The sequence below is a fragment of the Wyeomyia smithii genome, chromosome 1 (assembly GCF_029784165.1).
Source record: "Wyeomyia smithii strain HCP4-BCI-WySm-NY-G18 chromosome 1, ASM2978416v1, whole genome shotgun sequence".
Taxonomy (NCBI): Eukaryota; Metazoa; Arthropoda; class Insecta; order Diptera; family Culicidae; genus Wyeomyia; species Wyeomyia smithii.
In genome coordinates this window covers 68410043-68433738 of record NC_073694.1, presented here as the reverse complement: position 1 = coordinate 68433738, position 23696 = coordinate 68410043, and the positions used below count along the sequence as shown (strand labels likewise).

At 42.2% G+C, this 23696-nt stretch overlaps 1 protein-coding gene across 1 annotated transcript; it reads right to left on the bottom strand.

The window, feature by feature from the left end:
• Positions 1 to 1592: 1592 nt before the first annotated feature.
• Positions 1593 to 1940, bottom strand: LOC129716805 (uncharacterized). Its single transcript, XM_055666641.1, has one exon. The coding sequence runs from the start codon at positions 1938 to 1940 to the stop codon at positions 1593 to 1595; it is 348 nt and encodes a 115-aa protein (XP_055522616.1).
• Between the last annotated feature and the right edge of the window lie 21756 nt (positions 1941 to 23696).

Sequence of the window (23696 nt, the reverse complement as noted above, 5' to 3'; positions counted from 1 at the left end):
TGGTAAGAATATCTGCCTCCAATTGTTCTGTAGGACAGTACTGAATGTTCACAACGCCAGTATCTACTAAATCTTTCACAAAACAATATTTTGTATCTATATGCTTTGATCTTCGTGAATTCCTGTCACCGCCCAAGTAACGAAACGGGTTTTATCAAAGTTTTATAGCGCTTTTTTAGCTGTATTAAGCGCTATAAAACTTTGATAAAACCAATATTGTTACCAGGGCGATAGTCAGTGCAATACAGCTTTGATTATCTTCGTGAATTAATATTGGTAGATCTAGTGTTTCTCCTACATCGTTCATTAATTTAAGTAACCACTGCAACTCTTGCAAACATTCTGCTAATGCTACGTATTCTGCTTCAGTACTGGATAATGCAACAGAAGTTTGTTTTCTACATGACCATCCAATAAGCCCGCCACCAAACTTGAACAGAAAACCAGTATTCGATTTCCGATTTTTTACTTCACCGGCCCAGTCAGCGTCCACAAAACCTTCTAATATTTGTTTCGTGTCGTTGTTACCCAAATGCAGTTCATGATCTATAGTGCCTTTCAAATAGCGTAACATTTTCTTTGCTTCAATCCAGTCCGCATTGGTTGGGTTTGATACTCGGCGTCCAAGAATAGATGTCGCTATAGCTATATCAGGACGGGTGTTAACAGCGATGTACAACAAAGCCCCAATTAAGCTCTGGAAAGATTCTCGATCCTGAAGACTTTCACCATTCTCCTCCTTTTGTTGTAAAAATCCTGTAGCCATTGGAACTTTTGAGGGTTTGCATTGTTCCAATCCAAATCGCACAAGAACTTTCTGTATGTAGTTTCGTTGGTTGAGAATATATACATTATTTTCCAACCGAACATGTATTCCAAGGAAATATTTAAGATTTCCCAACTCAGATAGCTTGAACTTGCGGCTTAGAACTTCAACGAAAAGCTTATACTCCTTGAGTAGTGCAAACAACAACAATGTCATCAACGTAAATGAGCACGAACATTTTCAATCCCTTTGATCGTCGAATATATAAACAGGAATCTGCACTGGAACGTTTGAATCCATTTTCCTGGAGTACTGAATCGATTCGTTCATTCCAAACTCTAGCCGCTTGCTTTAAACCGTAAAGGCTTCGTTTCAATCGACAAACAGCATTTGGATCCGTACTAGTGTACCCTGGCGGTTGCTTCATGTAAATCTTCTCCTGAAGCTTGCCGTACAGGTAGGCTGTCTTGATGTCTATGTGCCTCACCTGCATATTTTGTTGACTTGCCAAAATAAGAACGGTACGGAAAGTAGTTTGCTTGACTACAGGGGCAAATACTTGATCATAATCGGCTCCAAACTTCTGAGAAAAACCCTGCGCTACCAGTCTTGCTTTGAATCGTACAACTTTTCCAGACTCGTCTTCTTTCCGTTTATAAATCCATTTGCACCCTATTGCCTTTCGACCGGGAGGAAGTTGGATTAGCTCCCATGTTTCATTTTCACGAAGAGATGCTATTTCTTCTGGCATAGCCACCTTCCATTTATCACTATCTGCACTGACCAAAGCCTCAGCAAATGTTTTTGGATCAGTAGATGGACTTGCTCAAATACCAATCATTAGCCTTTCCGGTGCTACGCCAAAATTTGCACGACTCGACTGACGCACATTTTCATCAGCAATCGCTTCGTTTTCACTATCGGAATAAAACTCGTCTGGGGAATCTTCATTTTCTTGCTTTTCGGCTGAAGAAACTGGAACTTCAGTAAGTACTGCAATTTCACCAGATTCGTCAGGATTTCTTCCAACCTTTTTACCTTCATTCCTACCAGCCTCTTTACCTTCATTCATGGTTTCCAAAAATTTGACATCTCTGCTTATCACAATCTGTCCAGTTTTAATATCCAGACATCTATAGGCTTTGCTCTCGGAAGAATAACCAACGAAAGTCATTTTAACGGCTTTTGCATCAAACTTCTTTCGCTTCTGAGTAGGTGTCCAAACATAGGCAACCGAACACCTTCAAGTGCTTCAAATCTGGTTTTTTTCCCAAACAATAATTGAAATGGTGTAGTTTCTATCGCTGTTGTAGGTAGTCGATTCTGAATGTATGTCGCTGTGTTGACTGCTTCCGCCCAAAATCGTTGTGGCATTCGTGCATCTAGTAGCATGCAAAGAGCCATCTCTTTTAAAGATCTATTCTTTCGCTCAGCCACACCGTTTTGTTGTGGTGCATAACCGGCGGTGTACTCAGCCTTAATTCCTTCTTCTTTGTAGAGCTTCTGAAGACTGCTTGAAGTAAACTCGCCTCCTCTGTCTGACCGAATAATCTTAGGCGTCTTTCCGAACTGAGTATGAACTAACCGTACGTATTCACGGACTTTATCTGCTACCTCGGACTTGTTCTTGAGAAAATACACTATCGTATACCGACTATGGTCATCTATCATCGTCATATAGTACCTGCAACCTTCAGGTGTTAGCGTCATTGGACCAGCTACATCAGAGTGGATCAGATCGAATACATTGACAAATTTCTTTGTCGCTGCAACCGGAAACGAAGGACTAGCCATTTTTCCTTCAACACAACACTCGCAGGTTTGAAGAACACCACAGTTTCTAATTTTCATACCTGAAACCAAGCTCTTGCGCTCAATAGTTCCAATAACATCTGGGTCTCTGTGTCCAAATCTTCTATGCCAAATGTGTTGACAATCCTCATTATGACGCTTCTGTTCTACCATCAATAATTGCTGCTTTTCTCCATACAAGTTCAACCGATAAAGACCGCCAACTCTGTCCGCCTCCGCTATTATTTTACCATTAAACACCAGCCTACAATGATCAGCATCGAACTTCGTACAAACACCTTTCTTTGCCAATTTCGTAACTGAAACAAGATTGCCTTCCAGCTCTGGAGCATAAATAACGTCCGTCAAAGTTATAGTGATTTTTTCTCCAGCATCGTCACAACATTCGATCAAACAGTCACCAATTCCTTTGGTACAAAGAGGTTTCCCGTCGGCTGTTGAAATCACTGGACAAATACTTGTATCCAATCGAACAAATGACTTAATATTGTTAGCCAAATGTGATGTCGCACCTGAATCAATCACCCATGCATTCGAAACCGTTTCACCGTGTCGGACCATAAACGTAAACGACTCTTTTTGGCCGATTTCGCGCACTGTTTTAGCTTTTTCTTTCAGCTTTTTCTTTTCACTAACACTTTTCTCTGCTGACATCGTCTTGCAGTTCTTCTTCCAATGACCCTGCTTTTCGCAGTTGTAGCACACAATTGCCTTGTGTTGATTGTAGCCAATTTTTAATACCTGCTCTTCCGATCCGTTCTGCTGCTTCCGATGCTTATCCGCCAAGTCTATGAGTTTAACTTTCACCATATCAAGCGTCAGTTCGTCTTCATTCCTAGCTTCCAATGCAGTTGTGAGTGGGTCGAACGAATCTGGCAGTCCTCTTAAAATCAGCGCAACTTTGAGACATTCCTTCATCTCGAAACCGGAGTTCTCCAATCGAGCATAGTGCTTCTCAATTTCAGCGAGATACACATCCATGTTTTCGCCATCTTTATAGTTTTGATTCGTGATTTGCTTTAACAACGTTACCTTTTGGCCTAGAGACGTTTTATTGTGTTTCTCCTTAAGCGCCATCCATGTCGTTTTCGCTGTCGTTTTTTCCTCTAATTACACCAAACTGACTTTCATCCAGCATGAGCTGAATTGTAGCTAGCGCCCGTTCGTCGCCATCCTTCCAGGCATCTGTTAACGGTGCTGGTGGAATTCCTGGATCAACGTACTTCCATGTTTGTTCCCGCCGCAGTAGGGCCTGGACCGAGAAGGACCAAATGGGATAGTTGCCATTGTTCAACTTCGCTATTCTTGCCAATTCCATTCTCGAGAGTATTCCAAAAAACAGCTTCGCTTCAAGATTTTCAAATTTTACTTTAATCTTTCTCGCGTAATACACTGGGTACCATAACCTGTTACAAGTATCTGGACTTGAGTGATGGATTTCGGAGAACAAGAAATGAACGTGTTGTCGCTTCAAGCAACTGATAACGAATGAACAAATTTTTCTCTTTATTGGGATTAAATATTATATTACGTTTCTTAGGAAACGTTGCTTTAGTAACTATTGGTGTTGGTTCAGAGTCGGACTCAACAGGATAAAGATGAAGGAATCTCGACGGAGGAACGTGAGATGATCGACAGCACTACAATGAACATCTGAATGGGGCAGAGGTAGAGAACTAATACAGAAGGAGGAGCGACTTCGTCAGCACAGCGGACGGAAGGAGATACACTGCCCCTTACTATAAGTGGAGACCCAGACCTTCAAGGGGTACGATCGTCAATAAATCCAGCCAGTCCATCTGCTTCGCTTGTCGGAAGGACCAAGGCGGTTGCTGGACAGCACAGCAAGCCAAAACGTGAAGCAGATAAGGTTGGATTGAAGATGAATATGTCGAAGACCAAGTATCTGCTGGTAGCGATAGGGCTCGCATAGGCAGTTGCGTAGTGATCGACGGAGATGAGTTCGAGGTGGGTAAGGAATTTATGCACCACGGATCATTGGTAACGTCAGACAACAACTGAAATCCGCAGACGTATTGTAGCTGGAAGTCGTGCTTACTGCGGACTCCACAAGACGTTGAGGTCTGGCAAACTACGCCCTCGTACCAAATGCACCATGTACAAGACGCTCATAAGACTGGTAGTCCTCTACGGGTACGAGACATAGACAATGCTCAAAGAGGACTTGAGGCACTAACAAACGACGTGTGCTTAGGACCATCTTCGGCGGAGTATGTGAATATGGCGTATAGAGGCGAAGTATGAACCATGAGCTGGCGCAATTCTACGCCTAGCCCAGTATCCAGAAAAGCGCTAAAGCAGAAAGGGTACAATGGCAGGGCATGTTGCTGGAATGCCGGACAACAGTCCCGCAGAAATGGTGTTCGCCTCGGATCTGGTCAGTAAGAAAAGTAGACGTAAACTGGAGACATGCTGCCATGGACCGAGTGCATTGGCCTAACATTGTAACGCAGGTGAAATCATGCGGGATGTTTCACCAGGAAAGTAAGTAAATGTCACTGACTTCCGGTTTTTCTCGGTTAACGTTTGTGCTTCGATCCACAGGCATTAGCTGTCCAACAAATATTCAGCTCCTTAGAACAAAAAATAATGTACATGCGTACGAAAGGGAGAAATTGGATCACTTTATTCCGCTTGGTTTTAGTACACAAGTTGCACTTTTTGGTATTTGCAAGAAGTGCAACTTGTGCATCCAATTGATCTCTTTGTCCAGTGAAGGATGCCGAAAATTATATCTGGTCAACCAGTTCACCAGTCCACATAAGCACTGATAGTGATGACTGCATGTAATATTTATAGTAATATTTTCAATATTTACTTCTCAAATTTCTAATAGAGTTCAAAAGAAATTTATAATTCTTTATTCTGATTCCTCAAATCATTCTACCAAGACGCTCAGTAAATATTTTTCAAATTTAACTTCATCTTCATAATTTCAAGATGGACAAAATAAGGCTTGTTCAGCAGAAACCGTTTTAGTTTTGCAAATCAGAACTCCTTCTTCAATATTCAGCTCATCTCGTTTGCGATGCGGAACTTTCAATTTTTCCTTTTGACCAATCACCAGACTCCACGTACCGTAAGCCGGAGTGAGATTGTGCCATACAAACCCATTGTTTGCCAGCCACTTCATGGCGATCATAAGTTAAAACTTTCTTGAATAAGTTTCAGACCCGGAAGTGATAGCTAACAAGTCACAGGTTGGATGGCACAATCTCACCCCGGCTGATGGTATTCAGCAATCACGACGGCGTTCCACGACAATCTGCTTGCCTTAGATTAGCGAACTAGTCTTACAGTTGCTTCGTCCTTCAACGGCAAATGTACCTTGCTATGCTAGAAGTAATTCAGCTCATCTTCGAAAACTCCAGCGTGTGTGTCCGAAAATGCTCCAACTGAACCTTGTAATCAGGTTCTTTCGTTGATACCTCGCTCCTCGTAGGCTGGCCACGAATATCGTATCTTGAATTCTGGAGGCATTACAAAATTCATTTTTCTTTAGTGTACAAGATTATTCAGAAAGATAAAAAGAGGGGGAGTGGGGAGTGATGTAGTGTGACCCCATGTGGTCTCACCTGGATAACGCTCTTATGCAACGATTGAACGACTACAACGCTGCATCTCGTCAGCGTAAGTAGCAACCTCACCACGAGATGTACGTTTCGCGGCCCTGGTGAGGAAGCATATCGGATCCTATAACAACACGAATAACGAACAAGATACAGGAAGGATCAACCGGCAAAGACCACAGCAACGAAAACGGTTATTAATATCATTACAGTTAAAAAACATATCCATATGTTGAACTGGTTTAATAAGCAATTTACTTTTTGATTTTTGTCTATGGTACGTTGCACTGTCGAACGCTTCACGACGGATCAAATCTTTACCCTGAAGACTCATCGTTAATTTGTGGATTTCAAAGCGGTGTACGACTCAGTCAAGTGAAAAGAGCACAACTGCTCATATCCAGCTAAAGTCCTGTAGTGTGGAAACTTGCACAAAGCTAGCGCTTTATAGAAAGTTTTTCTTCCCCCCCCCCCTACTATTTGTTTGGTACTAGACTACTAGGAGGACTGTTTGCCATAAAAGGTATAAATAAGGAAATTATCAATACTTTTCTGAGTAGTCCAATCAAGTATATCTTTTGCGCTTGCGATGGGATGTTCATATTCTTCGGCAAAACTTTTGTTGAAAAATCATAAAATTGAAAAGAAATATTAAAAACGTATCAATTCCATTAAATCTACTATATTCATGAAATCTATTTATTTATGTTATTGTTGGATATGGTTGGGCAGTGCGTACCAGCAGTACACCCGTACTAGTTGGCATGAAAAAGACCCCAGTGTGGTCCAAAGCAGAATGCTCAGCAACTCCTACCCCTGCCTCCCCCTGGGATACGAGCAACCAAGGGAAGATCGGTGAACCAGTGGGAACTTTGTCGTATGCTGACAGGAAAGGGGGAGCTGTTCTCCTCGGAGAGCAGCTTGCCTGAGCGTCTGTTCTCCATGTTAGGGGCGGCTTAGACAGCGTCCGATCCGGAGCGGATGTCTGAATTACGAAATGCGGTGTCTCGCCCGCTACACCCAAGACGGTAGCCCCGTTGCGAGACTAGGCATCCGAAGCCCTAGTAAGGCAGCATACCAAAAAATTAAAATACTACGAACAATCGAGAATTGAATACGAACCGGAATTATCGGCAACGATCTAGGCGAAGAAATAAGGACAACGATTGGAAGCTCGGCTCATGGAACTGTAGATCGCTGAACGTCCCGGGTGGCGACCGGATTCTGCTGCATCAGCTAGAACCCCGCCACTTCGACATCGTTGCACTCCGGGAGCTTTGCCGGAAAGGAGAGAAGATAAGGAGGATTTGTGGCCGCAGGGCACAGTACCACCAGAGCGGCGGCACAATTATTGATCTGGGTACCGGCTTTAAAGTGCTGGGCAGAATGCAGAGTCGTGTGATCAAGTGGCAGGCAATCAGCGACAGGTTGTGTTTGTTGAGAATAAAAGGCCGGTTCTACAACTACACTATCCTCAATGTACACTGCCCTTACGAAGGAAGACCCAATGTAGAGAAAGAAGTGTTCTACGCACAGCTGGAGAAATTCTACGGTAGCTGCTCGCGTAGAGACATCAAGATCGCCATCGGGGACATAAGCGCTCAGATAGGTAGGGAAGACATATACAAGCCGGTGATCGGCCAGCACAGCCTGCACACCGTGACAAACGACAACGGCCAGCGATGCGTAAACTTCACAGCTTCCCCCCAAGAACTGGCAATCTGAAGTGCCGTAAAACGGGGTATCATTGATCAGCGGGGTAACATTGATCAGTTTTACCCTTCTCATGATTAGTTGAAATAAAACTGCTCCGTGATTACTTTTGCTAAAATAGAGTATAACATCTTAGACTTGTGTCATTCGAGGTCCAAACAAAATTGTACTGGTTGAAATTTTCAATTGTTTTGATGACCAAACTTTAAAATTAATTCGATCGTTATATTTATACTAGTCGAATATTGAGTATTTCGTATTCATTGACATGTTTTCCGAATTCGTTATTAAATTTTCTCAACCAACCAGAAGAATTTTTAGTCAAATTTATTACATTCAATGTTAATTAGTTTATATTTGTTAAGAAAGTACAGTTTTATGCTCTAGCCAAGACAACATCCTGCCCTACGCCAGGATGTTGTCTTGGCTAGAGCATAGAACGTAAGAGGCTGGAGCTAGCCTATTGATACTTCCGTTGTTGAAAAGGCCTTGCATATAAGCATGGGCGCAACCTCGGGGGGGGGGGGGTTTAGCCCCCCCCTAGAATTTCCCAGAGAATGATTGTATTCAATATATATATACATTCCATACTATCAGAGCATCAAAATCAACACAAATTGAGATGTCATTCGTTGGCTAAGAACTAGTTCTGCACCCAGGATCGATTCTCAACCCTTGCTCTCTTACTCACCTTACCAGTCAGACGAGAGCTGTACTGCCGCTCATGGCAAGTCCGTCCCAATTGCATTTTTATCAATTTTGAGTTTATTTATGGAATCAATTCCTTTTTATATCTGCTTTCGATAAAACAGGTATTTTTGAATACTTCGTTCTGAGGAACTATGAAAAAAATAGCAAGTCGGTTTGTCCCATAGCAAAAGTGATCGCAAGTCGGTCCCATTGAAAAAACCTTCGCAATTTAACCCAACAGCCAATAATGATTATGAAAAATGTGATATTTACCACAACTTATGGTCTTCAGGTTTAGAATTGGATGTACCAAGTGATATTCGATAGGAGGTTTGATTGAATTTTACGCGTTCTACATCGTGTGGCTCTAGCTGATAGTACAATGTTTCCTTCAAAACAAAGTTTCCACCAGTAGATTCCTTCAGCTGTTGTTTGTTGACAGTTAACGCTTTAGGTGTGTCACTGTATTGTTAGTTAAAGCATTCTTCAGTAAATACTACTTCTCGTATTTTATCCGTATTTTATGTAAAGATGTGGTTAAGTATTGTTCAATCATTGTCGTGAATTTCGTTTTGAAGAATTTGTCAGTTATACTAAATACTTCGGTACGCTACTTAGCTGTTTTTTTAACGGAGCAAACATTTTCCTAAGCTATAGGTGTTTTCTCATATTTGCTTCCACTGCTACGTGGAAGCTGTCCGCCGTCACGAACGTGTGACCGCTCTCAGGGAAATTTAGAACAAGTTCCTACACCTAAACTGATTTTGAATTTATCAGTAGTATCAAATGTAAAAACAAAATCTTATTTTATTTTGAGCGGCGCAGTTGGTACATTGTGTTATGCTTCTCACAAAAAATTTGTTTAATGAAGCACGAGAGAAGGTCATTTATGAATTGACCAGCGATGGATTCATTTCAAACGCAAGCTATAGCACCGCCATCGATTTGCAGTGTTAGTTGGTTTTTCATCACCGGTCGTAGCTGGCTATGGGACTGACTTGCTATCATTCTGGCTACGTACCGTAAAAGTAATCGCATGTGAGTCCCAGCTTATGATTTTTAACAAATTTTGACAAAATTTCAGTGTTTAAGCAAGTTTTATGATGCAATAGTGTTAGATTGTCATTGCAGTACTAAATTCTGTTAATGGTCTCGATTGAAAAAGCATTTAGGTGAAAAATTTCACTTAAAGCGTTACGATTTTCAATTGCTGTTTTCTCGTCAGCACCAAAAAGCAAATGGGACGGACTTGCTATGAGCGGCAGTGTAGTAACTCGTGCTGTATCAAGCAGTTGTTGCCATTTTACTCGGTTTTGGGCTGTGTTTCACCAGTTCCACAGACGTCCCATCACTCGCAAGTCTCTTTCGATCTGGTCGAGCCATCATGCACGCTGCACCCTTAATTTCTGCTGCCGGTAGGGTTGCTGAGAAGAAGTGATTTCACAGGGTTGTCGTCCGGCATCCTTACGACGTGACCAGTCCACCGCAACCTATTGTCTTTCGCCAGGTGTGCAATGGGGTTCTCTCCAAGCAGCGCTTGTTCATTCGCTGTCGCCATTATCCGTCGTCCGTTTGTACTCTACCTTAGATAGTCCATAGTACCTTCCGTTCGAAAACACCAAGAGGACTTCCGTAGAGGACTACCGGTTATATCAGGGTTTTGCAGTTTTTTGTATTGAGGTGGTCATGTCCGATCATCACCGTGATTGGTGCGTACGTTTGTAATGTCTTAGAAGTAGGGGCCGTCGATGAGAACGTGGTCAATTTGTTTTGCTGTACGTTGGCCGAGGAAAGAAGGGACTTTGGACTGCCAATCCGCGGGAAGCTGCGAAGTTAGTGCATAGCTGGCCGTTGTCGTTCGTCACGGTGTGCAGGCTGTGCCGGCCGATAACCGGCTTATACAATTCTTTCCTTCCGTTCATGTTCCCAATGACGATCTTGATGTCTCTACGCGAGCAGCTATGGTAGAGTTTCTCCAGCTGTGCGGGATAGTGTAGTTGTGGAACCGGCCTTTCATTCTCAACAAACACAACCTGTCGCTGATTGTCCAGCAGAATCCGGTCGACATCCGGGGCGTTAAGCGATCTACTGTTACATATACCGAGCTTCTAATCGTCGTCCTTATTTCGTCGGGAGGGTCATTACCGATTGTTCCGGTTCGTTCTGAATTCTTGACTCTCCGCAGTATGTTTATTTTAGTATGCTGCCTTACCAGGGCTGCGATGCCTAGTCTCGCGACGGAGCTGCCGCCAGAGATGTAGCTGGCGAGACACCACATTTCATAGTTCAACTGTCCGGTCCGGATCAGTCGCTGTTTGAGCCGCCCCTAGCCTGTGGTGTAGACGCTCAGACAAGCTGCTCTCTAAGGAGAACAACTACCCCTTCCTGTCAGCGTACGACCAAGTTCCCACCGGTTCACCGGTTTTCCCTTGGTAGCTCGTATCCCAATCGGTTCTACGTGGAGGTAGGAATAGAGCATTATGCCTTAAACAACACTGGGGTCTATTTTATTCCAACTAGTACGGGTGTTCTGTTAAAAAGCACTGCCCAGCCGTTTACCAAACCTAGTTCTCCTCAATATCGAATCAATATTGCTGAAAGAGGTTGACGTTGACGCTGTGTTCAAGATATTCAGCCCATCTTCGGAGATTCTATCCCGAAGTGATTTTTTCTGCTTTTACGATACTATTTTAGGCTTTATTAAATAAGCATATTTAAACTCTTTTTTTTTTTTTAAATGACATAGATGAAAACTAGCCCCCCTAGAAATCTTCCTTAGTTGCGCCCATGCATATAAGATCAACATACGTTTTCTGAACACAAAAATTTTACGATTGTTGACTTACAAAATACTTCTAGCAACTTTCGCGACCAACGTTTACGTTTTTCATCATCAAAAGGTAAAATTACATATGGCATAAAAATGCCTCGCAGTACATACCGCGGCTAAATGCAAGGACAGGACTATCCTCCGCAGTAAAAGCAGTCAAGGAGAACGGTAAGCGTCTCTAAACATGTTATCAAAGCATTATCTAACATTTTTAGTTCAAAAAGGTTTCAAAACTATTCAAAATTGAAACTGATCAAAGTTACCCCAAATAAGGAAAATTGAAACAATGACGAAAAAAAAATGTTTTTAATGTTCAGGATTTTCGAAGGGCTTTGAAAACTTACTTCTCAAGTTCCAAGGATGCCAGTACTGGTTTTAAAAAAATATGAAACCTGTAATCTCAGTTGTAAAATATATAAATACTCACGAAAAAGTGAAAAAAATTATCAATGTTACCCCGTTTTACGGTACCTTCCTTTCCCGAAAGGACATCCACAAAACCACCTGAAGAACACCTGACCAATAGACTGGGACACGATTATATGGGAAAAAAGCGATGGTGTTGTTTTTTCTCTCCCATGCACTTTTCGTGTTCATTACGGGTCCTATAACAACTGTGTAACTTTTCAGATCGATCGGTGAAACGCCCGATTTGCGCCCGATTTTTAAAGCTTCCATACGATTCTATATGGGAAAAACCACTTTTTCAAAACTTTTTCTATAGAGATGACCAGTTGGGTCCTAAAAATATATCAATACATGATTTTTATAGGAAATTTTCCTGGTAATAACTCTTCTAAAGACCGCAAGGCGCTACCTTGCTTGTGAAAAAAGATATTCACCCCAGACTGATTGAATATCTGAAGAACGGCTCACCATTTAATTTCACTAGATAATGTTGCAAATTCAACCATGTGATGAGAAATGATATAGCTTAAATTTATCTTGGAGGCTTCCCCGAAGATACTATGAGCAAAAATCACACTTTGAAAATTAATTCCACGCGAAATTATTTCTCATACTCAAGCAAGTTTGCAATAGCAGCATGATGTAGCAGTATTGCTGGAAAATTTCAATGATGAGCCGTCAGTTTGGGGTGAATAGCTGTTTCTACAAGCATCGTAGCGCCTTACGGTATTCAGAGTTTTTCCCAGAAAAATTTCCTACAAATATCATGTATTGATATTTTTTCAAGAGCCAACTTGACATCTCTAGAGAATAAGTATTGAAAAAGTGGTTTTTCCCATATAAAATCGTATGGAAACTTTAAAAATCGGGCGCAAATCGGGTGTTTCACAGATCGATCTAAAAAGTTACACAGTTGTTATAGGACCCATAAGGTACACGAAAAGTGCATGGGAGCTAACATTTATTTTTTGTTCCACCCTACTGACCAACGTACAGCAAACCAAATTGATCATATTCATATCGACGGTCGGTTCTTCTCAGACATTACTAACGTACGTACCAATTGCGGTGCGGATATTGGCTCGGACCACTAACTAGTTGCGGCAGTTTTGCGCTTAAAACTGTCGACTGTATACCACTCGCGACATCGCCTAGTCCCGCGGCTTAATATCAAGCAGCTCCGGGACCCCCAGACTGCGGAGGAATACGCGCAACAGCTCGGAGCGCTACTACCCACGGCGGAGGGACTTGGCGCATCGCCTCTCGAAGATGGCTGATGCAGCATTCTCACAGCTATCGGGAAGACCGCAACGACAACACTAGGAGTAGAAGCACCAAATGACAGAAACGACTGTTATAACGGGGAGTGCGAAGCAGCGGTGAATGGGAAGAACCGGATCTGGGCAGGTCAACGAGAGAGAATAAGGACAGTTAAAAACAGGCATGGAACGACATGGGCACGATTCTAAGACGAAAGAAATGCCAGCAAGAGGATCAAGCAGCTGTATCGTGCCGGTGATACGCGAAAGTTCTATAAGAAGGTATACCAGTCTCGCAGAGGCTATGTGCCACAAGCCGACATGTGCAACGATGCGGACGGGAACCTTCTCACGGATGCCAGCGAGGTGGTCGACAGTTGAAAGGAGTACTTTGATGGACACCTGAATGGCGATACAGTAAAAAAAAGTGGAGCAGGAACTGACCTAGGGGCACCAGCAGTAGATGACCGCATGCTTGTCATTCTCCTCAGTATGTGAAAAGAGAGGAGAAAAAATTCACCGCGCACTTCCCTTCCAGTACGTGCCTGCGTGCAGCAAAAGCTTTCACCACACTGCTTCTTTCTCACTCCAAAGTGTCTCAACCAGCTTACAGAGAGACAAACACACTTCCAGCTCACCCCACATCTGATAGAAAAACAAGAGGGGTGAATCACTCTACAGAGAAAACGCAGAAGTGCACAACAGTGTCCACTGGCGAGTAGTCCGGGAGGTGAAAAATCACAGGAGGGTTGTGTGCAAAGCCACGACCGCAAGGTTGGAGTAGAATACTTTTACACAGCTCTACTTACGGCTGTAAATTAACCTACGGCCGGCGTATCGGTTCGCGCCGCTTATCGCGTTTAGCCTGGTCGAGGCCTAATGCGCACGGCCAACACAATAGAAAGGTGTTTTCACACTGAAAATTAGACACGGCTTTACTGGAGTAAGTGTTGGCAAATGCATCTATCGCTAATACCGCCGCTATCGTACGAAAAATGACGCGCGTCTAAGAACACCCGAACTGTTTCGCCGTGCCGCTTCCATTTACTTCCTTATTACATCGGCCTTAGGAAAGTAGCGGCTGCACCTACCGCTGAGGCTGTTACCATACTGCTACTGGTAACCAAAGCTATTAACTCTTTAAATTAAGTGTTTTATTTGTCCTCAAAAGAACAATTGTTCAATTCCATATCGGATATGATGCAATCGCATCTCTCTGTAATATTACCGACAGTAATATTCTTCTAAACAAAATGATCCTACTCTTCCATTAGAGGAAGTGCCGGGTACCGCAAAAATCTCGCCCGATCGCTCGCGTTGGCGTTCAGCCTGGCAGAGGCCTGAGACGTGGTGACCAACCGCAGGGCAAGTGATTTGTTTAGTTTGAAGGCAGCCACAGGCGCGACCCGCTGCTATGGTCTGTTACTGCTGAGTGCCGATATCTGCTGTTACTGCTGTCAACGTTGTGGACGGTCCATCCAGCTCACCTTCCGACTAATGAATGTAGCTGATTTTACCAGAAACACTCTTTTTTTAGCCGAAGGGTGCTACGTAATAGGCCACGCCTTTCGGTTCAGGTTTACCATTTCCTTATGTTCTTTAGACGAATTATTCCACAATTCGCATTTGATTTTTGTATCCAGCGAATAAACACCGATGGTGCTCTGACACACGCAACGGTTTTAACCCGTATTTTATTGCGGTTTGTAACATCAAGCGATTTCGTTTGCTCGTTGTTGCGTGTTGCATCATGTTGCAACTTGGCAGCTGGGAGACGACGAAATTCTGTTTACGCTGATTGATTGAATCGTCTTCATATTAGCTCTGCATAGTCGAATTAAATGCCTTTGTGAATGCGTTCTAACAGGGCAGTTTGTTATTCAAAATCGGTTATGTTGATCGCAGTCTTTGTGCTGTCCCAACAGTGGGGGTATTAACTAAATAAACTACAACAGAATTTGATTGCTAGGATCCCGCGAAGAATGTTTGCTTGTGTTGATGCTAGGGAATTTTCACCCTTCAATTACTTGTTTATTTGCCTTGAAAAAAGGCATTTTGCTGTTCAAAATCGGTTGCTGATCGCAACCTTTGTGCTGCCCCAACAGTGGGGGAGTTTAGATACACGGACAACATGCACTATGGAAGCTATTTCACCTTCTGTAAATTAGACGGCCGCGACAGATGTAACTGCTAGAATCCGCACAGAATGCTTGCTTACGTTGTCAAAAATTATTAACTTTCAATGACTTGTTTATTTGCCTTGAACAAAGGCATTTTGCTGTTCAAAATTGGATTTGGTGATGACGATCTTTATGCTGCCCTAACAGTGGGGGAATAATGGCAGTCTGGCGAGGCACGCTGAGAAGAACCGCGCTGCTACTGAGACATGGTGACCAACCACAGCGCAAGTGATTTATTTAATTTGAAGGCAGCCACAGGCGCAACCCGCTGTTACTTCTGAGTGCTGTATCTGCTTCTACTGCTGTCAACGTTGTGGACGGTCCATCCAGCTCACATTTCGACTAATGAATGTAGCTAGTTTTCCCAGAAACACTCTTTTATAGCCGAAGGGTGCTACGTAATAGGCCACGCCTTTCAGTTCAGGTTTACCATTTCCTTATATTCTTTAGACGAATTATTCCACAATTCGCATTTGATTTTTGTATCGAGCGAATAAACGAATAAATTACTAAATAAAGTGAAAATTAGACAACTACAACAGAATTTGATTGCATCCCGCACAGAATGTCTGCTTGTGTTGATGCCTGAAAATTATTTCCCTTCAATTATTTTTTTATTTGCCTTGAAAAAAGCATGTTGCGGTTCAAAATCGGTTGCTAATTACAACCTTTGAGCTGCCCTAACATTGGGGGAATTAAGATACACGGACAACATGCACTGTGGAAGCTATTTCACATTCAGTAAATTAGACGGGTGCGACAAATTCAAACTGCTAGGATGCAACACAGAATGCTTGCTTGCGTTGACAAAAATTATTAACTTTCAAAGACTTGTTTATTTGCCTTGAAAAAAGCATTTTGATTTCCGAAATTGGATTTCCTGATGGCAATCTTCATGCTGCCCCAACACGGGGGGAATAATGGCTGTCTGGCGACACACGCTGAGAAAAACCGCGCTGCTCCTGAGACGTGGTGACCTACCACGGGGCTAGTGCTGCTGCTAAGGAAGGACGACTGCTGTTGTCGCTGTCTAGAACTATTATGAGCGGCTCCGGCTGAAACAGGCTCTTATATAGGCCAAATAGCAGGTTTTCAATTGCAAGGTATATGATCCTGTCGACCGTGCTTGGGAAGCAAGCATATAACGACCAATCAGAGGTCGAATTTTTCGTTTTGACAAGGCTTGACTATTTTCAATTGTACAATAGTGTGAATAATAAAATTACAATTATCTTATTCTGGGAAGAATCTTAGAAGATTTTCCAATCTATTGCTGCGAGAACGAAGGAAATCCATCGAATACTAACCGATTTATTAGCATTTGAAATTGGACATATTCTACACTTTTTTCGGTTTTAGATTTTCATTTCACATCCCTATGTAGCCGAACTTCCTGAGAGAAGTATTCTACTTCAAAAAAACCGACCGGGCAAAAATGTAGTCATCGTGTAGCTACGAACGAATTCCACCAGCCAGAGTGAATTCGACCGACACGAGCGGCACGAGCAACGCAGTCTATTTTTTTTTCTCCCAATCTCTTTTCCTCTTCTGCCATGCTCAAGAAACCAACTGTGTAACGCACCGCAGCACATAGGAGTATTTCAGTCAAATACCTGGCCAAAATACGAAAAAAATAATTCAAGTGTTCCTTGTGCTATTGATCCTTTTTGGATTCTCTGATACTTACTACTTCGTATGCAGGCCATCTTGAAATTATTTGAGTTGTTTACAAACTCACAGTACCAAAAAATGAAGTTTACAGCTAATACAAATGAATGCACATGTCAGTTTCTAGCACATAAAGTGAAAAACATATACAATTTCACACCGTTAATAATGCACAGTACAGAACCGTTTCAAACCATGTAAATTTATACGTTAAGTGATGTAAACTTGAAGCTTTGAATATAAATATGCATGCAAATTAACAATATATTCATTTACATTGCATGTGAATATAATGCCACACGGAATATTACATGGTTTCTAATGCTCCATTTATGTGCATTTAAAGAAATGTAAATTTTTTTTACTGTGTACTATAATTATCATAACCTTGATATTAGTTAGAGCTCATGAATAAGTCACGAATTGTTGCACGAAAACTATAAACTATCACTCATGTTATTATAACTTTAAAGTGATTCTTGATCGTAAATTTAATATGGGCGGTAACAATAAAGGTACGTTAAGTCAATTTGTGTGGGTAATGTGCTGTATAGGTTGAAAAAACCTGTTCAAAATAAGGCATTGCCATACACGTGTTTTTCAGTTTTTTTCGATCAACAAATTTTATACAAAAAAGGATTTTTGTTTGGGTTCCCAGCAAGTCCCAGCAAAAATTCGCCCTCCATTGGAAAGGTTATGTGTTTCTCAATAAGTACCAGAAAAAAAAATCTGCCCCATGCTCACCCATTCGTAATTGCGGTCAATGCGAAGTTGGAACATTCAGATTTGCTGAATTTTTGTTTTTATTGAATGGGTGCATTTATCATGACTTCGTCATACATCGATTGAAAAAAAAGATTAGTTTCTTCAGATTTTGTGATAACTTGCCGAGAAATACCCTATTCGGGTTGATTGCGCAATGCTATAAACATTCGATTGTTAGAAAGTTCCTGATTCTCGAGGAAAAACGTGAAGAAACGCTCAAATGTTACCACAAAAGATCAAAACAATGATCGAGTGGTAAAAGTCTTACAAAAAACCTCAAATGTCTTCCAGGAAGCACTCGATCTTAAGATGTCAACAGAGTCGCTTCAAAAGTTAGTTTATATTAAATTGACAGCTTCGAAATATGACAAAATTGGTATAGCTTAACCATAATGTTGTGAAGTTGGTCGGATGCTTTGCATTCATGTCGTCCAAGCAAAGGATTGATGGCAGTAATCGCAGCAAGAGACGCAAAATGCAAAGGCTAAGAGAAATTGTACCATTGGATGAGTTGAGTTACGCAGTTCCCATGACTCAATGATCTACTGGGAGCACTGCGGTTTCCAACATTATTAAGACCATATCAGACGATCCTTTGAAAGCGAGTGATTTAAAAGACACTTTAAAAGTAGCAGATATCAGATATTATTGACGAAAAAGTATTCACCAGAAAAAGCTCTTGCGGAGTAATAGCAGAGGAAAGTTGATATATCACTGCTAGGTGATTAGATCTTGATGAAATCTTGTTAACAATAAGTTTTTATGTCCTAAATATGAAACTTAATAGAGATAAATCCACGTTATGACACATTTGCTATCCGTAAACTCATTGAAATAATTTTGGCCAGGTTTTTGTTCTACGTACTCCTATGTGCGCAGATAGCTCTGCAGTGTAATTATTGTGCGTGATGTCCACACGTGTGAGAAAATACACCATAGTTCATTGTCTCGCAAGAGAGAGATTTCAGATTTCACCGCAGTGCGTTCAGGTAGCTCAACAGATAAAAATCGTTTGTCGCTCTCTTCTAGCATGAGCGTATTGATTTGCTCTTTAGTGTGACGGCAGTTGTCTCCGCAGTGCAAGATGTTCTCCTGCACTCTAGAGGTTTACTGAGGAGAAAAGACAAGCATGCAACGCACTGTGCAACGGTTGCAGCCAGGTGGAAGGAGCACTTTTCGGCGCTATTGAAAGATGAAGAACAAAAGGAACAAAACAGGAACAGGATGAGGATCACACAGCATCAACACAGGAGGAGTTCAAAATGGCGATTAGTGAGCTGAAAAATGGCAAGGCCACTGGGAAGGACGGTATCCCGGCCGAACTTCTAAAAGTGGAATATGAGCGGCAGTACTATGCGATTCACCAGATCGTATTGAGGATCTAGGTGGATGAACAAATGTGAAAGGCCTCATATGCCTAATCTACAAAAATGGCCATCTACAGTATTGTTGCATCTAACGAGACATTAGGTTGCTCAACTCGGCATACAAAGTGCTTTTCCGTATCGTGTTCTTCAGATTAAAACCATTAACGGAATCCTTCGTCGGCGAATACCTGGCTAATTTTCGACAGGGGTGACGGATCAGATTTTTACCCTGCGACAGATTCGTGGTAAATTCCGGGAGTGTAACTTGCAGACTTTTAGATTTTAAGGCGACATACGACTCAGTGAAAAGAAACGTCTGATGAGCCCCGTTATGCTGACATTAATTTACAAACTAATTTCTTATTTTGTCTTATGACTACATTTTAAGTTTAGTACAGCGGGCAATGTATTTTTTTTTTCGTGAGGATGCGAATTATAAACGAGGACGAAAGATACAGGGAAATTAATTTCCCTTAACATCAATATCGTAGATATAGTGATATTAACATAACTTTCACGAGGTAATGTGTGTGGTTGATCTTGGTGTTCTAGGAACAGGATCAGAGCCGGCGTCACGATATTTTCCCGAGTGGGTAGTAGGGAATAGGAAAGGTTCATGGGTGACAAACGCGTAGCCGGGGGTGGGGGGGCGACCTACTGATACCTGAAGATAATTTTACGAAAAATCGACAGTGCATCAACAATAGTGTGCCAATGCAATGTTCAAGAAAAATTAGTTTTTCGAATTTCGTTCAGCAGTAATTTTTCCCATGAATTTCCCACGGAAGGTAATTATATAGGTTCATTTGCAAAAGCAACTCCACGCCCTTGCGTGTGGCCTTTCGAGAGTTTATCGGAACATTCGCCATTGTGGACGAAAATATGCCTGTAGGCAAGTTTTTGAATTCTTTTTTTACGTTTTATTTATCAATTCCTTCTCAACTTCCGCGTCAAAATTGTTGGAGTAGGTCTTACGCTTCTGGTTGTCCAGAAGCTCTAGATGGGACGCAGCTGGGGACATTGGGGAGGTTGGCCGACCTGGATACCGCATCGATTTTCAGCCGCTTCATATCCTCCAACGATTGCTTCGAGTAGTGGGCCGACACCAGGTCCGGCTAGAGCACCGCGAAGACGCTATGGTACTTCCGGCGGGCACTTCGTACTGTAAATTTTCCCGTTCACGACCAGAACGGAGCTTCTCGCTGATTGTCAGCCACAGCAGCACCTTCTTTAAGAACTTAATGTGTGAAATGAATTTCACCTCAGAGGACACTTCCTTCGTGGGGAAAGTAAAATACGGAGTGCCATGCCAGTACTTGTCATCCAGAGTGAGATAGCTCTCGGCATCGACCACCACCATCACGTCGCGATTCGCCGGTAAAATCGACTCTACCATCTTATTCAGCCGCTGACACTGCGTCATCGGCTGCAGCTTCGAGATAATTGGACGGGACTGCCGCTTTCTGATGTCCATGTTCGCCAGGTACTTTTCCACTGTTTGGCCGGTTGAACCGACCTCCCGATCAAGCGTACGCAGCAATGTAGCCACCTTCCCCTCGGTCTTCCTCTTCAGCATTCTTAGGAGCTTCTTGTCGCTCAGGGTCGTCGGGTCCGGAACCGGCCTTTCGTTCGATGCTCTGATTGTAGTCCAACAGTGCCAAGATGTTGTAGATACCGGAAAGGGCGAAACCGGCGTCCCTTTTCCGTACGATGTCGACGCGGCGGGGTAACGTTCTTTAACCGCGCACACTTCTAAACGAAGTAGCTTCACTGTTTTCGCCATCACGGTTAGAGTTCAAGTCAATTTTTTTCGGCTGACTCATGGGTTACTATGATTGATGCTGCATGGGTAGTTTCGTCAGTGCGTGTAAAGGTAAACTCATGAAAAATCGGTATTTTTTGAGCATTTCTTTAATGCAAACGTTAGGGTTCAGCAATTTTGTCTTCTCGAAAAAAGTCTTCATCCAAAATTAAAGCCTAATCAAATTTCTGATAAGGTTTCACTTACAGTTGTGGAAGTATTACATTTTTGACCAACCTGGAAATGCACAAGTGTAGATCTTGAAGTTTCCGAAATGGATTTTTTTATAGCAAATCTCTCAGAAACGAATAAACATCGAGATCTGATGTTGTTTCATTAAAATTTGTTTTAAAAACAAAAATTCGAGCTACACCATAACACACACAAGAAATACTCCCAGCTCGAACATTTTTTTCATCGATTGAAAAACTGTAACTTTGACCGCTTTGAGGTTTTACTTCCCGAAGTCCGATTGAGCTCAAATTCGGCATAGGGAATTTTTACGAGAAAACAAAACATTGGAACTCTATCGTAAATGAAACTCTCTATCGTAAATGAAACAATTAAAAAAATAATCCTTTTCTCTAAGAAACGTTACAACTGTACATAAATCTGCAGATTTATAACCTCTCGCTGAACGATATCCATAAAAAAATCTGTCGCACGCAACATCACATTTTTTTTTATTTTGTCCGATAGTTCCGTGTGGGTAAGTACCCACATGAATATTTTCCGCGTGGGTACTACTACCCATATTACCCACATGAAACGCCGGCCCTGAACAGGATACAATAGTAAAAAAAAAATTCTGCTAGTTTGGTGAAAATTGTTCTGGACTGATTGATGAATGCGCGTATATCATCACTAGCATAATTTAAAGACAATAGGACACCCACAGTGACGCCACGACGACGAAACCATCCTTTAGGCTAATGTGTGAAGCGTGCTCAGGGAACACGCAGTTTCAATGAACTTTACTGTAAGACGATTTCGTTAAAATTATAATTGATAGCCGGCATCGTACATTCCGAGAAACAACATTCATTACTCGAGGGTACATATCCTTCATTTTCCCTTCAAGTGCTTTCGTTCCGGAACGTTTGTCACACTTCAACGTTTCCATCTTGCTAACACCGACGGAACGCACTACGCCTAGAACCAACAATTGTCACAGTTCTGCTGTAATCCAAATAATGCCCCGAGCTGTCCCCAATAGACGAAGTGCAACTTGACGGAGTGTAGACGCAGATGCTCTTGAAAACGGGGCCTGCTCTTGAGGAATGCAGCTAACACTTCACGGATGCTGCCTTTATTCTTGGCTCTTGCTAGCATAGTGAAAGACTAGCTAGCCATCAGCTTTTGCAACCTACTAAGAAAGTTAGTTAGTACGCTGCAGTGAAGCTAGGCTTGAACTAGAATTTTCATGTGTGTGCAAAGTACCCTCCAATTAACACAGTCTGATGAATTTTTTTTTTTTAAATCAATTCTTCTCCAGACAAACTCCAAGAGATAATTTATAGATTTTGTGGTATAGGATTAGGCCTACTGGCCTCTATATCTACTAAGATCAGGGTGATACACGAACGTTGCGAGCCACGAACGACAAGTAAACCCCATGTGTTCTGGTATGCTTACTTGAGAGGAAAACTGCAGTTTCAGTCATGAGGCAACCGCACAGTAGTTTCATTACTCATGCAAGCAAGGCTGCCTCCTTGAGCAAACGTTATGCATTTTTGATAGTGTCGTCGTCTCCGTCATCGACCGACAACAGATCTACCAGGCTGCTAGAACCGGAACCGGTTCGCATCGCTGGTCTTCGCCTGCTGGCGGGTGGTTTTCATCTATGAACTGCTTACGAGGGAGCAATTTTCAGATTATCAAAGCTTATTATTGCTCCGGGGCAGGAATGTTTCGGAAATTTTAATAATTCATTTACTTAAAAGGGAGAAAATTGAATTCGTGAAGATTGCCAGTTGCGAAGTGGCGCAGCTGTCGTGGGACTATTTTTGGGTTACCTAACTGCCTAGCGTTTGAATAAGCAACGGAATTCACTTCCTGCCAGCGTGCGCTCCTTGCAATCATTTGCTCCCCTTTAACATAAACATGCTCTATCTGTATGGATTATTGTTTACCAGCGTATAACGCTCAGTAAGCTAACTAAGTTGCATCTTCATTGCGTCCTACACGAATAGGATCATACGGTGTTTCTCTGACTATTATTATGGGATAAAATACATCAATAAGGGTGAGTATCAACTAATTTGCATAGCTTTGAGCTAAATTTCAGAAAAAACACATTCAGCACAATTTTGACACATTTTTAAAGTCACTTAATTTGAGTATATTAACATCAATACGTACTACAATTTAGATTTGTTTAGGAATTAAAGAGGTTTGGTTAATTTATACGATGAATTCGCTCCTGAAACAAAAGTTGAAATGAATCAAAAGTATATCCAATATTTTTTTTACGACTGACCTACTGATATTTTGTCTACAATAACGATTAGAGAAACACCGTGGATCAGCCATTCTGGGGTGCCATTTTACTTAGGAAACAGTCGAACTCCGCTATCCATTGTGTTAATCGGCTTGCAGCTTGATGGTAGTTATTATTAAAGCAGCTTACAGAATACACAAGCTTACTCTGGCCTGGTATGCTTGGGGCTGCCACGGTGTATAACGATTACATGCCGACGATGCCAATCCTGGCCACAACGCGTTGCTGCGAAAGCCCGAGTCAGCAGGCAGCCTTCTGTACTTACCGGAATGCGCTCTAATAATGTCGAGCCACTCGAAGCGTAAATCTTAAAGTATTTGTGTCCCCTCTTTCGAAGTTCCCTTCGC

Bases quoted from the DNA above. Each gene is read 5' to 3' on its own strand.
- LOC129716805 (XM_055666641.1), bottom strand. From the start codon at position 1,940: ATGACTTTCGTTGGTTATTCTTCCGAGAGCAAAGCCTATAGATGTCTG.